At 38.2% G+C, this 17,413-nt stretch overlaps 1 protein-coding gene across 1 annotated transcript in view; it reads left to right on the forward strand.

Annotated features, from left to right (window-relative positions):
* The first annotated feature begins 6,464 nt into the window (after positions 1-6,464).
* The window catches only part of ALG13 (ALG13 UDP-N-acetylglucosaminyltransferase subunit), a 74,742-nt gene continuing 63,793 nt past the window's right edge, over positions 6,465-17,413 (forward strand). The window contains 3 exon segments of the mRNA XM_082680739.1: positions 6,465-6,588; positions 7,571-7,733; positions 8,765-8,903. Coding sequence (XP_082536865.1) covers positions 6,508-6,588; positions 7,571-7,733; positions 8,765-8,903 — 383 coding nt within the window. The 5' untranslated portion in view covers positions 6,465-6,507.

Here is a 17,413-nt window from a genome sequence, read left to right on the forward strand (position 1 = left end):
CTTGTGTTTTTTTAACCTAAGCCAAAGACCCTGATCTGATTTATTTGAACTCATTGTTTCTGCTTCTTCATATTTTCTTTCATATCTTTTTTTGGGTATCCTTTTGAATCTTGATTTTATCAGCTCTCTTGCACACTCTTGGGTAAATGAATTATTTCATTCTACTCACTAGGATCTTGAAGAAACTAGGAAACCTAGTTGGAATCTTTTAAACATGGTTGAAAGAAAAATATCTATTAGTAAACTGTAGAGGAGGAAAAAAAATCTTTTTTGTCCCTCTACCCTTCCCCAGGTGGGGCCTTGTAAATTAGACTGACAAAAGACAGATTAACAAGAGAACAACAAACAGAAGTTTACTAACATGTGCATCAGGCATACGCTACAGGTACTCAATAATGAGTAACTGAAAGGGGTGGTTAGAGCTTGACCTAATACAGCAGCTTAAAATAACAAAAAAGTCTTAGAGGGCTGACAAGACAAAGGAAATGGACTTTGAGTTTTTGGGGTGGCAAATTGGGAGAAGGTAAATATATGGGGGAACTAACGGATCATAAGAGCTAGTTAGTAAAGTTTGTTATGTAGGTTCCTCTGATGCTGATTCCAGGCTGTAAGGGTCTAGAGCTGTCTCTGGTGGTTAACTTCTGTCCTTCCTGGTACAGAGGGGAGGTGCATACCCTTACAACTACCACTTTTAGGCAAATAAGGGTAGGGCAGAAAGTTTTTCTTGTATCTGCTTCTTCTCAATTGCCTTCAGCTCAAAATAATTCTTATGTCAACGTGCCATATTTTGCAGTAGCATATTCTGCTAGCTCTTTAAAATTAAACAATTTTCTTTATGGTTCTCCAAAAATTGACTCTATTATAGTAAAATTTTGATGTGACCAGTGTAGGCAAGAAATAATTATTTTTGTGTCCCTAACAGTAAGACAATTACCATCAATAATATTTGGAAGGGGGAGGAGCAAAGGGAGAGTCAAGTTCTGGCAACTCTTCAAGAACACAATGGATCCACAAAGCAGAGATTAAAAACAAATGTTTTATAATATGCAACTTCTCAGCTTTGATAAAAGACATTTACTTTAATAATAAAGGATATATAGAAACTTCTGATGAATGATGAAAAATTAAAGAAATAAATCTAAACACAATAGTTAGGCAGCTCAAGGATTCTATAACGTGCTGTGTTTAAAAGATTAAGAAGAAACATTGCTGGTTTTTCAGACTTTAAAAGTCATATTGCTGTTATTACTTTATACTATAATATAGATACCAATACTGTAGGCTCATCATTAAAGGATAAGTCAGCATAGTATGCCTTGACAAGCATCTGGAGGGTTGGATTCAACCCTCTGCTATTATTATCTTGGGAAAAAATCACAATCTATTTGAATCTCTGTTTCCTGTCCATAAAATAAAACCAATGAATTCCATGGTTTCTTAATTCTAAAAGTTCACAGGACTGCCCTCGTGGTGCAGTGGTTAAGAATCCGCCTGCCAATGCAGGGGACACGGGTTCGATCCCTGGTCCAGGAAGATCCCACATGTCATGGAGCAACTAAGCTCGTGCGCCACAACTACTAAGCCTGCTCTCTAGAGCCTGCGAGCCACAACTACTGAGCCCGCGTGCCACAACTACTAAAGCCCCCACACTTAGAGCCCGTGATCCACAACAAGAGAAGCCACTGCAATGAGAAGCCCGTGCACTGCAACAAAGAGTAGCCCCCGCTCACTGCAACTAGAGAAAGCCCGTGCGCAACAATGAAGACCCAACACAGCCAAAAATAAATAAATAAATAAATAAAATTAATTAAAAAAAAAATAAGTCCACAAAACTTTGATCAGCCTATGAACAAAACCATATATTCTTGAGATAGAAAAGGCACTATGTTTTATTTATTGTTGTATTCCCCACAGGGCCTAGCATGGTACCTAATAATGTAACTCTTTTTTAGTTCAATAAACATTTATTTTATGTCCCTAGGTTCCAGGGACAGCACTAAATTCTGGAAATTCAGAGATGACTTAGACACGGTCTCCACTCTTTCAGGATATTACGTTCCAGAGGAAGAAAAAAGTATACAGGTAATTTAAACATCAAGAATTATGACAGAGGTAGGCAAGAACAATATTTGCACATAATGCACATACCTTACAAGGGTCAGAGAAGGGCTTCCTGGAGGAACTTGCACCTCTGCTGAATCTTGAAGGATTAGCTAACCATACTGATGGGGAGGGAGAGGAAACAGCAAGAGCAGAAACAGAAAAATATAAAAAGAATATGAATAAATTAATATGGCAAACATTCATCACAATTTCATTCTGAATTATTTAAAAAATAAAATAGAGAAAAAAAATAAAATAAAATAGATCCTCATTTATGTAAAACCAATATGAAACCACCCTAACCATAAGGATAACTAATGCTACTTTATTTTCCATATTTCCTTTAGATTCTCAGCAATAGCTCTGTGTTTATTTTATTGGGCAAGTATATACGATATTTCTTCTAAAATGCATGTCAGAAAACCTGGGTTTCATATGTCATGAAAAACTGAAAGATTTTGAAAGGGGGGGAAGAAAAGGATTACTGGGTAGCTTACAGAAGGCTGGGCATTGCCTAGTACATCCTTCCTGGTTATCTGACTCTGTAGTGTTCTGAGCCTTTCATTGGATTAGAAAGAGTCCTGGAAATCTTGCCTCAGTCCACTGGTGCTGTCTGAAAGTTATCTAAGTGATGTCAACTCAGAAGTCTATTCTTTGAAGTGGCAATCATGTGAAGTACCTGGTAAGGTCCTTTTCCATGAGGCTCTGAGATTGTTCTTCTTTGTTGAAGATACAAATTCTAGCCTGTAGTAGAATCTTCGGGTAAGCTTTAGAGTAAAACAAGAACATTAAGAGATTTAATGGCTGTGGTTAATTTATTACTATTGCCAATTCTATCAAAATAGAGGAGCCGTATTGGAGTCCAGTATGTAACTATTTCATAGGAGTTTTGATGAGGGTTATTCCTGAAGGTAAAACAGTATTATGGAGGGCACATCCATCATGGAGGGCACTGACAAATTGCTGGGGACTTCCCGTAAAGCATGCAATTTCTGAAATTTTTATACTAATGTTTTACCAAACAAACGTAATTTAGGAAAGGCTGAATGTCCCTTCTGATCTGACAACTTTTCCCATGCAACTTTACTATAGTAACAAATTAAACAAACCTAATTATTTCCAGTATCTTTTTTTATATGGTGGCAGCGCAAATCTTTGTGATTCCAAAGGCCCTCTGAGAAGTCTTAGAGGTTTTACGCATAAAAGTTTTAGTTTTATGTATGTAATATATTCTGAAAATTTTATTTTATGTGTCCTAAATTTAGGAACTGATTTTGGGAAGACAAAATTAAGGGTTGTCGGAGGAGATTTGGTCACTTGATTAGGTAGGATCATGAGTGACTGAGAAACAATGCTTCCCTTCCTATTTAATCCAAGTACAAATAATGCGTTTAAAAAAAATACAATGTAACACTATTTACATAATGTAACACAATGTTACACAATGTAACACAATGTAAGTGAAGAGTCGCGTTCTATGGGTATTTTCCCCTTAAATAATCAGGGACACAAAAAGACAACTTACGCGATAGAAGATTATTCTTGTAAGACACAGAATCTTTGCTATTTAGGCAGATTACATGTAAGGTAAAGAATAATCTTTCAAATCGTAGGTGGAACCATTAATTACTAAATAAAGGAAACAACCCCATCTAAACTGCGGCCTCTCCCGTTGCGGAGCACAGGCTCCGGACGCGCAGGCCCAGCGGCCATGGCTCACGGGCCCAGCCGCTCTGCGGCACGTGGGATCCTCCCGCACTGGGGCACGAACCTGTGTCCCCTGCATTGGCAGGCGGACTCCCAACCACTGCGCCACCAATAAGCCCAGTACACACTTTTTTAAAAGGTGCTTAAAGATCCTGGATATTATCTTCAAGCTGGCATACCAGGAAGCATAGTTACTGTTGAAATAAAGTTTGTCAGAATGCTGATTTAATGTAGTTGAAAAGAAATTTACGTTTTTCATAATCATAAACATTTTTAGAAATAATGTTAACTTATTTGATAAGTAAGCCTGTGTAAGTTTAGGAAAAACACACCCAAGTAAAATAAAATGCATACTTAACACTGACAAAACAGAGAAAAGACTTAATTACCAAAATTTTATATCAATTATGTAATCTTGGGTTCTTAAATCGTTTCTGGATCAATTTCTGCAAGAAGATGTTTTAGTAAAGTCTAGAACATTTAAAGTATTAATGTAACCAAGCAAGGGCTTGTGGGCCCATGCCACAGGAAGCCAAACTCTGACAGTGGGAGTTTGCAGCAAAGTAAGGGTTTATTTGCAGGGCACCAAGCAAGGGAGTGGGATACAAGTCTCAGATTCACTCCATCTTGGTCTCTGAGTTGGAGATGTTTTGAAGGGGAAGAACAAAGAAACTGGAATTAATCATTGTCTTGTGATATTTCTGTGACATTTCTTAAGCATGATTTCATGAGTCAAGATGTCTCTGGTTTAGGATTCTCTGGCCATGTGGTCCATGGCTCAGGGGTCTGTGAGCTCATCTTGCCCTGGAGAAACAGCCTGAGTTTTTAAGGTAATGATGATATCTATAACAACAGCAACTTTAGTCACCTGACGCTGGTTGGTTAGTGTTCAGTTAGCATAGGATTGAGGTCAGAGGGCACAAGAAAGGGAAAAAAGTTTTGAATAGAGAGATTAATCATTAACTCGGTAAGGAAACTGTTTTAGCGGGGCTCAGTTTCATCAGATATTCAATTTTCTTATTTTCTGGAAATTTAAGACTATTCAATTTCTGTATGTGCTTATTCTCTCTATGAGCTCATCAGAACAGTGCTCCTTTAATTTATATCTTCCAGATATAGGAAAAGATATCATAGACACAAGATCTTTCTGAATTACAGAATATTTTGGAATATTTTTTGTCTTTATATTCCAATAAATATTCATACTTTATTCCTCTTATTGGGCAGAAAATATGCTTATATTTTATTATTTAACCATGATCTTTCTACATTTATTGTTATTATGAAACTAGTTTTATTAATTCATGAAATTTGGTATCAAGAAAGGGGTAGAGCATACCACCCCTCAAAAAGACATGTACTCAAGCTACAAGATTTAGAGAAACAGTCTTGTTAGAAATAGGCTTAATAGGTTTTTTTAGCCCATGTTCTAGGCTTAATTCACCTCTAATCCTTCTCGTGTTAAGAGTTTCTTCTCATACCTTCCCTTCTGTATTTAACCAGGCAGAGCAAAACATCCATATTAGCTAAACTGAAATTTTAAGTAGGAAATACAGAAAACATTAGAATGAGATAAAGCAGGCAATGATCTTAGTAATGGTGGGAGGACAAAGAAGAGGAGTCTTGAGAAATCGCCTCTCCCGTACCTGATTGCCTAAGTATAATATATATGTGGTATTTATTCATGCTAATGTATAATTTTACATTTTATTATAATTTAAATTTATGGTAATTCTACGTTTTAAATGGTTCAATGGATGGGTTCAATGACAGAGATGTAGGCTTCAGGCCTTAAAGCCTCTCTTTTTTTTTTTTCTTAGAGAATGGACTTGAGGATATGGGGAGGGGGAAGGGTAAGCTGTGACAAAGTGAGTGAGTGGCATGGACATACATACACTACCAAACGTAAAATCAATAGCTAGTGGGAAGCAGCCGCATAGCACAGGGAGATCAGCTCGGTGCTTTGTGTCCACCTAGAGAGGTGGGATAGGGAGGGTGGGAGGGAGGGAGACGCAGGAGGGAAGAGATATGGGAACATATGTATAACTGATTTATTTTGTTGTAAGGCTGAGGCTGACACACCATTGTAAAGCAATTATACTCCAATAAAGATGTTAAAAAAAAAGCCTCTATTTTACACACAATGCTTGCTAATGGAGCTTACTGTTTCTCTGCAGCTTCCAAGACTCTGTAGGGCTCTGGTTTCTTGAGAACCACAGCTGGAAGAAGAGCCCAGGTTGATGAGCGATTTTTAAAAGGCACTTTTTTTTCAGATGCCCTCAACAGACTTGAAGTAAAACCATCTCTCAAATGTATCTTGGCTAAAGAATCCCAAACTTCTATATCATTAAAAGAGCTGTGGTACCCGAGCAAGGATGCAAACACAAGGGTGTGAGGCTTCATGATTATTTTTTTAAACCCCACTTTTGAAAAAAATATATTTGTCAATTGCCCACCTCCTTAACTGTGAGGGTCCCATGAGCTTCTACACGCAAAGGGCTTACAACAGTGCCCCGCACATAGGCCAGGAGCATTCTTTGCTCCCAACTCATCCCCGGCGACACAGTTCAGGTGGCTGCTGCCCCCTGGCGGCCACGCCCGACTTCCGCCTCCCGCACCTAGAGCCGTTGCGGCGTCCACGTGGTGTCCGCTACGTCACGTCCGGCCCTTGATATTCGTGGTTGTGGGTCACGCGCGATGAAGTGCGTGTTTGTTACTGTAGGGACCACCAGCTTTGACGACCTTATTGCATGTGTGTCGGCGCCCGACAGTTTGCAAGTGAGTGGGGAAGGCGAGCGGGAGGCGAGCGGGAGGCAAGCGGGAGGCAGGCGAGCGGCGGCTGGGCTCCCCGCGCTGAGCTCGCCGCTCGCCGCCACCAGCCTGACCGCTAACCTCGGTAACCTTGCCTGACGGTTGCACTCGGGAAGAATCCCTGGCAGCTCAATCTCTGGTGCCGCCGCCCATCAGCTGGCTCCTCCCCGCGCCTGACTGGGCCTTCCTCCAGCTCCCCCGGTGTTTGGGGTCCTCCGCCTCCTCTTCCCGTTTCCTATAGCCTTGCCGGGCCGCTCCTCCCCGTCCTTTTTCCGGTTCCTCCTTTCTCCCGGATTTTCTCCGCGGATTCTCCGCCTCCGCCTCTCTTCCGGCTTAGCCTCTCCTTCCAGCGGCTCCGCCTCTCCGAGCCGGGGTTCCGGCCCGCCTCCCGGGCCCGTGCCTGTGCCCGCCTCGCTGGCCCCTTGGGGCCGCGCGGTCGACGCGCTCCGTCGGGCTCTGCCCTGCCCGACCCGGCCGGTCCGCTCGGCGCCCTGCCCCGCCGCGCTCGGGCCGAGGCCGCCGTGCCTTACTTCCGGCTCAGGCACCCTCGCGGCCGGCGTCCACGCGCGGCGCGGCATCCCCCGAGCGCGCCCTCTCCTTAGGGCTCGTGGTTCGCGCAGTCCCAGCCGTGTGCTACGACGACGCTGTTCCTTGCTCTCCCTCCCTAGTTTGCGACGCCTTTTTCAGAGTCTTTGCGTTGGTCTCCAAGTTCTTGCTGGGCCATTTCTGTCACGACGGGATGAGCTGGGGCGTTTAGGTCCCTTAGGGCTAGTGAGGTGCCAAGTCGGGGCCCGGGACGGGGGGAAAAGGAGCCATTTGAAAAACTAACGGGCTCCAGTTCGACTATTTATTCGGCAGCTCGTGCTCCGATTGGGTAGTTTGTTGTCGATATTACTGTTTTTACAGTAGCCTGTTTAAAAGGCCCGCTTTTTCTTTTTTCCCGTTTCAGATAATCCAGAGCCTCGGTTACAACCGACTTGTCCTACAAATAGGTAGAGGAAAGGTGGTACCTGAACCATTCAGTACGGAGTCATTTATTCTGGATGTTTACAGATACAAGGATTCATTGAAAGAAGACCTTCAGAAAGCAGATCTTGTTATTAGTCACGCCGGTAAAGTGCCGTAGAACTGTCCGGTTTGGTTTTTGATAGACAACAAATAAGAACAGAAACTCGAACCTTTCTGATGTAAAATAAAATCACTAGGGTAACTCACCGGTAGCCATTTTGAATAAAATACTGATTGCAATATAGCAGTCGGGAACATTATTGGAGAGAATTTATAATTCTGGGTGATAGAAAAATGGGAAATCAATCACTGAAGGCCAGCTTTACAGTTTACAGAACTGTAAACTTTAGGGTTTACAGAAACCCTAAACACAAGCAAAATAAGTTATCCAATGACATGTGTCAAGAGTTGTCAGTGGGAATTAGTATCTGGGCTTAGGTCTGCAGGAACGTTCAGCCATCTGATTGGTCGGATTGGTCATTGAGAATTTGGCTTTGGAAGATTTTTTACATTTCTATTAAAAGGTTAAGTAATTTGTCCAGTCAGTAAGCGGCACGCAGATAACAGTCTGGTGCTGGTATCGTCTACCCAAAAAGGATTTGTCTGCTCACTTAGCAGTCCCCTCGCTCCCATTTAAATTATCTAAATGAGTTTAGAGTTAAAAGTTGAATTGACCCAAATATTGTATATATGCATGTTTGTGGAGATTTATCCTTGACTCTTTTGACAAGCAGACTCATAAGGAGTGGTCAAAGTTTTCCTTTATTCGTGCTTGTCACTACTGAAGGCTTGCTTTTTTACTTGTGTTTGAATAGAAGTGCAGTATGGCTTCATGTACAGTATGTTGAACCTGAATCTTATTTGGATTCAAGGCCCATGCCCAGGGCATACTACTAGAGGGCAAGTTGCAAAGCACTGATATTGTTGGCAGTGATAAAGAATGTGTTTTTCAAGTCAGGTTTGTAACACTAGAGACCACTCATAACTGTTTTTTGTCATTTTGGATGTATAATTAAAAGGCTTGATTTGTAGTATTGCCAACTAAATTTTTCATCTTTTGAGTTCTAGTTATAAGGCCTGGTGAATCACTAACTTTTTTTTAAACTGTGTTAACAAATTTGGTATATTTTTGTAGGTGCAGGAAGCTGTTTGGAGACTCTGGAAGAAAGAAAGCCACTCATAGTGGTTATAAATGAGAAGTTGATGAACAATCATCAGCTGGAATTGGCAAAGCAGCTACACAAAGACGGGCATCTCTTTTACTGTACCTGCAGGTATACTAGAGACTGATTATTTGACCTCTTAATTCCTTCCTAGCTATTCTTACCCACCTGCCTAACCCGCCTGTATCTTTGATCTCTTACCTTCTCCCACTTAGCAAACATTTTGATTTTCTCACCTGTAAAACCTGATCATTTGTCTTCTACTTGGTGATATCTGTGTTGTATTTCTTTCAGTGTCTATGCTTATTTCATTGCATGTGAATATCTGAATGTGTGTGTGTGCACGTATCTGTGTGTATTCATCTGGGTGTGCAGGTCTCTGAGAATATAAACTTTTGTGTTCATTATTTTTCATTATTTAAGGAAGGCATTTGCTTATTTTTAATTAAGGTTTTGCCTTCAGTAAATCCACTGGAATCCCTAAATTAAATTTACTCATTCATTCATTCAACTATATCTAATACATGGCAGGCATTGTTTTTGGTGCTGTGGATAACAGTGCTAAACATGATGTAAAGTCCCTGCTTTCATGGTGCTTATGTTCTAGTGGTGGGAGATAGACAGTAAACAGTTCATAAATAAGCAGTCGAGATAATTTCATATGGTGAAATGTGTTATGAAGAAAATAGGGCAGGGTGATGTGATAGCTGGGGTGAAGACTAATTAGAATGGTCGGGGAAGGCATAACTGGGTATATGACATTTGAGCTGAGACCTGAATAACCAGGAAGAGCCACTCATGTGAAGCTGTAGAGGCAGAAGGAACAGCAGCAATTGCAAAGGCCCTAAGTTGGGAATGAGCTTGGAGTTTGGTGTGTTTGAGGAACAGAGGGTTAGTGTGGCAGGAGTACAGTAAGCAAGGGAGAGAATGTAGTATGAAGATGAAGCTGGGTGGGGATAGTTCACAGAAGAGTTCTGATTTTATTCTGTGTTTAATAAGAAGCCATGGGAGTATTTTAAGCAGAGGAATTGCTTTATGGTAAGGAGTATTATTTTCTAGAAGTATATTAGAATTCAGCAAGAACTGATCAACATCACAATAGAAGGATGAAGAAAATTGCTGGTTTTCTATTAATTTTTCTTCAGACACTAGAAGCTTGCCAAAGGGTCAGGTCAGTAATTCCCAATTGTTGGACTTTAAAAGCTATCCTAATTTGATGTTTTAAAAAGAAAAGACCTCATAGAAGTATTACAAAATGAATATTTCTTATGTTATAATAAATTGAAATTAATTTGAAAATAAACCTTAGAAAAAACTGGTTAGAACATAAGCTTTTCTTTTAATATTACTGCTTCTGTGTCTTAGGCACTCAGTAAATACTTGTTTATTCATTATTTATTGGGCACATACTGTGTGCCAGGCATTATTCTAGGTACTTGGCATCATCAGTGAACAAAAACAGACAAAGTTTCCTATTCTCATTGAGAGGAGACAGATTCATTGATTGTTCCAGGAGCAATGGTTGGTGTCCTAATCCCCATAATGATGGAGGAGAGGGAATGTCAGGGTGGCTTTGTAATATAGAAGCGATTCTTAAAATATTGTGAGTCAGGGGAGAAGCTAGATAATCAGAATTATGTGGGCTTCAGATAATGGGCATATCTGTCCTTAGGTAGTTGAGATTGTTAGGGGTTAATACCATTTTTGAAGAGGAATCAATGTTCATCTTCCTTGGTTTATGCAAGTCAATTTTTCCAGACACTTTTGATGAGTATTTTCATTCTAAACATTAAATCAGCTTCGATTTTTATGTTAGTACATTAAAAAGGGGAAAACATTGATTTCATAGACACATCCTGACTCTCTACTCAGGCTGAAAAAGGAGCTGTACAAATCTCCAATTTATTTATTTTTTTTTCAGTTTTAGAATTCTTTTTTTCTTGTATTAGTTTCAAGAAAGTTGCACACGTGGATGCCATAAGGAGAATCAATAATTAGTTGTATTTTTATTTTAGGTATATCATTTATTTGCCCCAAATGTAGGCTGGATGATTGTCTGTTCTAATTTAAGTGGCTGGTTTAATTAAATTTCTGAAGTAATAGTTTTATGTTGTGGGTCTGAACCTTATTTCCAACGTGCATAGCGATTGTATGTTGCTTAGTTATATATGGATTTATGGTAGTAAATTACTAGCAAAAATTATTTCACAATCTTCATGCATGGTCTAGTAGTCTCCCCAGCTTATTGTTCTTGTCTTGCAGCTGTTACTTTTGGTTTCATTTATTCTGTTTTCATAAATTGAGTTTGCTTCAAGTTATATCTGCCCAGTCATGAGAAGTGTTCCAAAGCCATGTGACCACATCTTTCATGAAATACCATTTCTGAAATATTTCAGTTGATGTAAAAGATAAAATGTTGAATTGCTATTGACATGTAATGCGCTTTGTATTATTTTATTATTATTGTGTATACCTATAATATTAAAATACATTGAAATTCACATATACAGGTTGAGAACCATCACAATATTCTTGGAAGTTAGATTCAGTCATCAAGTGGGCAGCATTGAATTATGGAATTTTCTCCCATATTACCTAATATTTTTCTTCTTTTGTTTTAGCATGCTTCCTGGGCTGTTACAGTCAATGGACTTTTCAACACTGAAATGTTTTCCTCCTGGCCAGCCAGAAAAATTTTCTGCATTTTTGGATAAAGTTGTTGGATTACAAAAATAAACACTAAACACTCAAACTAAACACTAAACTCTCAAAGCTTTAAAAACACCCCTCAAATTCAACTTATGAAATGTGGTTAAATCAAATTAAATATAGAGTATATATTTGTAGAATAATATAAATTAATAAGTCTCCTACATCTGTAGAATGTATAGAAAATTTTATGGTGTGAATGTTAGCATTTGGGTCCAGATTCTAATTGCAGTTTCACAAATTTATTAGATTTTTCCTTATTCTTCAATGTTTTAGTAAAAGAAATATGTAGTGAGCATTCACACGTTTTATTCTAGAATCCCAAATGGATTTGGAATCATGAAAAAAATGAATTAAATATGAAAACTTTGACAAAAACCTCAAATGTAGTTAATTTGATATTAGAGTAAAAAATGAAACAGTAACAAACTTGTAAAAAAAATTTGAGTCAGAATCTTTAGCTTCATAATCCAAGGAGCCAAATTAAAAAAAAAAATGATGGATTGTGTTCTGTGAAATAAAAAGCTCAATAATTACCTTAAAAAGATTAACTATCAAGTCAGTTGATCTGTTGTACTTCGAGAAACTACTGTTATCGTGAAGAATAGAGTGGAGTGGATGTGTTCACTGTTTTCCTGTAAAATATGAATAGAAAGTGACAAAAATAAACTTGTCCAATGTCAAAGCTTTACTGGTTTGAGAAGAGTAAATCAAAAAGCACTTGTGCCAATAGGACTTGCTGTTATTTTTTAAGGACCCCCCCCCCCACAGTGGTGTGGAAACATTTACTGTAGCATCATAGAGGAATTTATGCCCTTATAAAGTTAGTTTTACAAATGAATAAATGATCTGATGTGTGTAATGGCCTAAATATATGGTTTTAAAATTCACATAACTCAAAATAGATACTTTATGAAATTCTGATTATGGTGAGTGGTTTCAAGATCTATAAAATAAACTAGATTATACATAAGTATTGATAGTTTTCTGGTAGAAAGTTTAGATATAATTTATCCATAAAAATAGAGCATTCACTATAAAGATTCATTTTTGATTGCATTATCCCAAAATGTTGAATATTCTAAACATTTTACTTGGGATGCATTATATAATGTTTCTGTAGATTTATTTTCCTGATTGTGTTTTACTTAGGCTAATATTAAAATAAATTCTTACTAATGGTAGAAGGTGGTGGCTGAGAAGTACTCCGGCCGGGTAGCAGGAGGATACCAACTTGGATTAAATTTTGCTGAGAATAACCTAAAAAGTGAGTAATATACACAGTTGAGAATTCATAGCACCATAATCATAATTGTATATTAATGTTAACCTAATGCTGTAGGAAAGGCCCTATTCAAATCCATAGAGAGAATTTCACTTTTCTGGCCTCTCTTTTAAATATGTTTCTCTAGTTTGAGAAAAAATGTGGCTTAAAATTTATGTTGATCACTCAGTCTTTAATTATCTTATGTCATGAAGGATTAACCATAGAGAATCAGAAACAAATGAAAGGGTCTACTCAAACATTAGACAACTAAAGAGCAGCATAGGGCCCCAAATCCTCTGCTTCTTTCCCACAAGAGCACATAACCCAGATTCCATTATTTCATTTAGCAGAGGCTTAAGCCAGTGGTGTCAGTTGTGTGTAGTGACATCTCTTGACTATACCTTTGTAAAATTTTATATCACTTGTGGGGTTTAAAAATCAAAGGATATCTTAGAACCATTTTGATTTGGCAGGAATCCTCAAGATCATGTAGTCCAATCCCTTCATTTCACAGATGAGGAAGAAGGCCAGAGGTTACAACTTGTCTAAAATAACAGCCTTTGGCAGAGCTGCCACTAGAAGCAACTTCTTGACTCTCAGTCCTGTGCTCTTTCTACCATACCATAATATATGTTGTAAGCTTTTTGTTTCTTTATATTTGTTTGCCTCGTATTTATTTTAGTTACTTTAATCCCTTCCGAGGGAGATTTTCTTCATTTTCAGAAGTTTAATTATTTTAGAAGGAATTTCACAGTTCACTAAATTGGGTTTTCCTTTGGTGTATTGCAACCTTAGCTGGGACTTAGAAACCGGTGATTCCTGAGTTTTTGGAATCTAGCAAAATGCCACGGTATAGCATTGCTACTAGATTGAACAAATAAAGACTTTAAGACAAAGAATTGTAGATTTTGGGAATTGGTAGAGAATTTTAAAAATACCTAGTGCAAACCATTCATTTTACAGATGAGGAAAGAGGCTAGGATAAATTAATTGCCCAATTAGAAGGGTATTTCTAATTGGTCCTTAAGAAAAAATTCATGGTAATCAAAATTCTATTTGAAATATTTACCCAATAAAATTTGTTTAGTTTCATTACCTGACAGGGCTTCAGATGTTTGAAATCAGTGTATAAGTGCAATGCAGTTTATGTAGCAGTTTTCTGTTGAGAGGTATTTAGATATCCAGGGATGAGGAAGTGAAAGAGAAAGTTTAGTAGTTTGAGAAATTCACATCATTGGTATGTGCAAAGGTGGACAGGTAATAGAAAGTTGATTGATGTTGGAGTAGGTGAAAAGTGATGTGAAGTTATAGTATGCTTGGGAAGTAAGGATTTTAGATGACTACATGCTTATAATTTGGAAGGAAAGAGTAGGATTTGGTGTTAGGTAAGATAGTACAACTGATGAACTTGATGCACAGTTCTGTAACATTGAAAAATAGTCATCTCAAAAAGGATTATCAAGTGATTCTAGACACCAAGAACCTGTATTAGAGCACTGCTTTGTATGCTTTTAAAGGCAAATCATGTGGACACAAAGGGCAATATAAAAATGTATACCACTTTGATAATTTGAGGAAATTTTCCAAGACTAAGGATGTCAGGAATGACTAACAGTAATATAGATATTTTTCTTGGTTCTTTATTATAGTATAAGCACTTAATTCCTGTGATTTATTAAAAATAGGAAATTATCAGAGATGACCAAAAATCTTCATGTGGTCTGAGAAATGGGATGTATGGCCAGATTACTTGAAATTGTATTTTTGGGAAAGATTTGGACACGGTGGTCCTGATAGCTGTGTGGTAATCAATTTTCTGCTGAGCAATTAGTACCGTATTTTTATGGGGGAGTGGGGAATGAAAAATAACAGTAACAGTTAACACCCTTGCCTGCTTAGTGTGTATCATGTACTGTTTGAAATATTTTACACAAATGAACTCATTTAATCTTTACAGTATAACTCTATGAAATAGTTACTGTTGTTGCATTTTGCAGATGAGGAAACTGAGTTCAGAGCATAATGTGAAAAAGGAGTTAACACTGGGCTTCCCTGGTGGCGCAGTGGTTGAGAGTCCACCTGCCGATGCAGGGGACAAGGGTTCATGCCCCGGTCCGGGAAGATCCCACATGCCACCGAGCGGCTGGGCCCGTGAGCCATGGCTGCTGAGCCTGTGCCTCCGGAGCCTGTGCTTCGCAACGGGAGAGGCCACAACAGTGAGAGGCCTGCGTACCCGGGGCGGGGGGAGGGGGGAAAGGAGTTACGCTACTGAAGTATCCAAAAGATGGTCTGGGAATTGTAATTGGAACACTGAATTCCAGTATGTTTCCATCATTTATGGGGACAGGAGGACTGTATATTTGAAATCAGGGGACTATTCCAAAAAATTTAGATTGTATGGTAGCCATGGGTATGTAACCTATTTCAGTTTTTACATTGCTATTTAAAAGCATACTGATCACTACTCATAAAACTCCTGTGGAGAAACTCCCAGTCATTTACCTGTTTGCAACTTACTTACCAGCTCTTTTGTTTTCTCTGTAAATGTTTGTGTTTGGGGCTCTATTTTTGGTCCTCCTTGTATATTTTTTTCTTGGTATTTTCATCACTCCCAGGGTTTCTACTGTTGACTCCCCTATCCATCCCCCAACTGTGATTTGAGCTTCTGCATGGTATTTCCAGTTGCTTATAGGTCATGTCACTCTGTTAATTCTCTTAAGCACCCTAAACTTGATATGCCCCAAACTAAAATCATATTTCTCCTTTTCATCCTTCTGAGATCCTTATCTCTGTTAATGGTGTCACCATTTAGTCAGTCTTCCAGGCTTTAATTCTTACAGCTCCAACCCTTTATATATGATTGGTCACCAGGTACTCTCAGCTTTACTTCCTAAATGGCTCAAGCCCATTTATTTGTTTTCTTAGTTTTTTTTTTAAACATAAGTGCATGATAAGAATCTACTTTTTACATCAGCAGGACTCAAGACATGATTCCTGCTCTGGAGGAACTCTTAAGTATAGTTGAGGAGGAACTATACATTCATGTATCCTCTGCCTGAAAAACAGTTGGTTATCCGTAAATGATAAACGCACTTCTGTAACTTAGTATTCTTTTCTCATCTTGGTTAGGTATTGGGTCTAGGAAACATTGTCATGCACACATTCATTTCCTACTCTCTTTGACTTGACTTCAAAATATCTAGTATGTCTCTTGTTCAAGAGAAAGATGTGACCATCGCATTATATGGTGAAGTTTGTAGGATCAAGCATCTATAGGAATGGCATCTAAAACATAGTAGTGCTGATCCTATGTAATGTTCTAATGGTATTTAAGGGTCTGTCAAAGAACGGTTACCTGTTGGGGATTTTCGGACAAACATGGTGTTAAAAATCAGAGTTTTATAAACAGCAGTAGCTATAGTGTTTTCCAGTAAAAGATTATATGGAGAAAGGTTTAGGATAACCACCAAATCACACTTAACTCCTTGTTAAATGGTTAATTCCTTACATGAATATTCTAGCACAGTCTTGTATAGTTCTTTGAATTCATATGATTTTTGTTGGTGGCTAGGTAAAAGGTGAGCAAAACAATCTAGCTTCAAACGGGAAAGTAAAATACATGTTTCTTGACATTGATATTGATTCTTAAAAAATATTTTGAGGGGTTTTTATACCATCATGTCTCATCTATTTTAGTATTTCACTTCTAGATCCTTATTGTCTTTATGAATTTTTACTGTATCCTGGCTGAAATTATCTATTATGATTGACACTCTGTCATGAATTTTCCTTTTTTTATGTCCTCCCTGTGTGCCCTGCGTTGGAAGTGCGGAGTCTTAACCACTGGACTGCCAGGGAATTCCAGTGTCATGATTTTATTTTGATGGCTACAGTCCTGCTTTCTGAGGCAGTAGTTCTTAAGCTTTTTTGGGGTCATGAAACCCTTCAAAATACTTAAAACTATTGCTTCTCTCTCTACTCACACATATACATATTTTGCTATGAATTTCAGGGAATTTACAGGTACCTTGAGGCCGCCCCAGGTTAAGAATCCCTAGACGGAAGCCAACTTCAGTAATTCCTTGGTCATTGTTCATTAATATTTGATGGTAACTGTTAGACTCCTTTATAATTAAACCCTCTGATTAAATACATTTAAGTTTAGTAATTTCCAGTTTTTATAATACAACACAAATTATAAATTTTTCTCTTCGTTTAAAACATGCCAAACAACACATTTTGACACTAACCTTAATACTTTAACTCAGTATCTATAACCCATAATGTCTTGTGTAGTACTGTTTCTAATTGATAAAAGGAACTAAATGAAAATTATTTTCGTTTGTAGTAATTATTTTAGGATATATTACATTGGGCTATCTGGTAAAGCAATACAGTGTTGTAATTTACTCACTTACTGTTAAGTGTGCTTCTAAAGTATTTGCTGAACTGATAGTCACTGTTAGAATGATGTCTGTGAGAGGCCATATATTGCATCTTTGTTACTGTTCATTTCCCCTTTTGTCCAGAACATGGTGGTGGTTTTTCCACTACTGTATGAAGTGGGTGGATAATACACTCCCCAAATTTAGGAGTGAAAACCATTCCTAAATTTTCAGCCTAAGTAATTTTCTGGATTTCAGTT

Source organism: Grampus griseus (assembly GCF_964374135.1).
Source record: "Grampus griseus genome assembly, chromosome: X".
Lineage (NCBI taxonomy): Eukaryota > Metazoa > Chordata > Mammalia > Artiodactyla > Delphinidae > Grampus > Grampus griseus.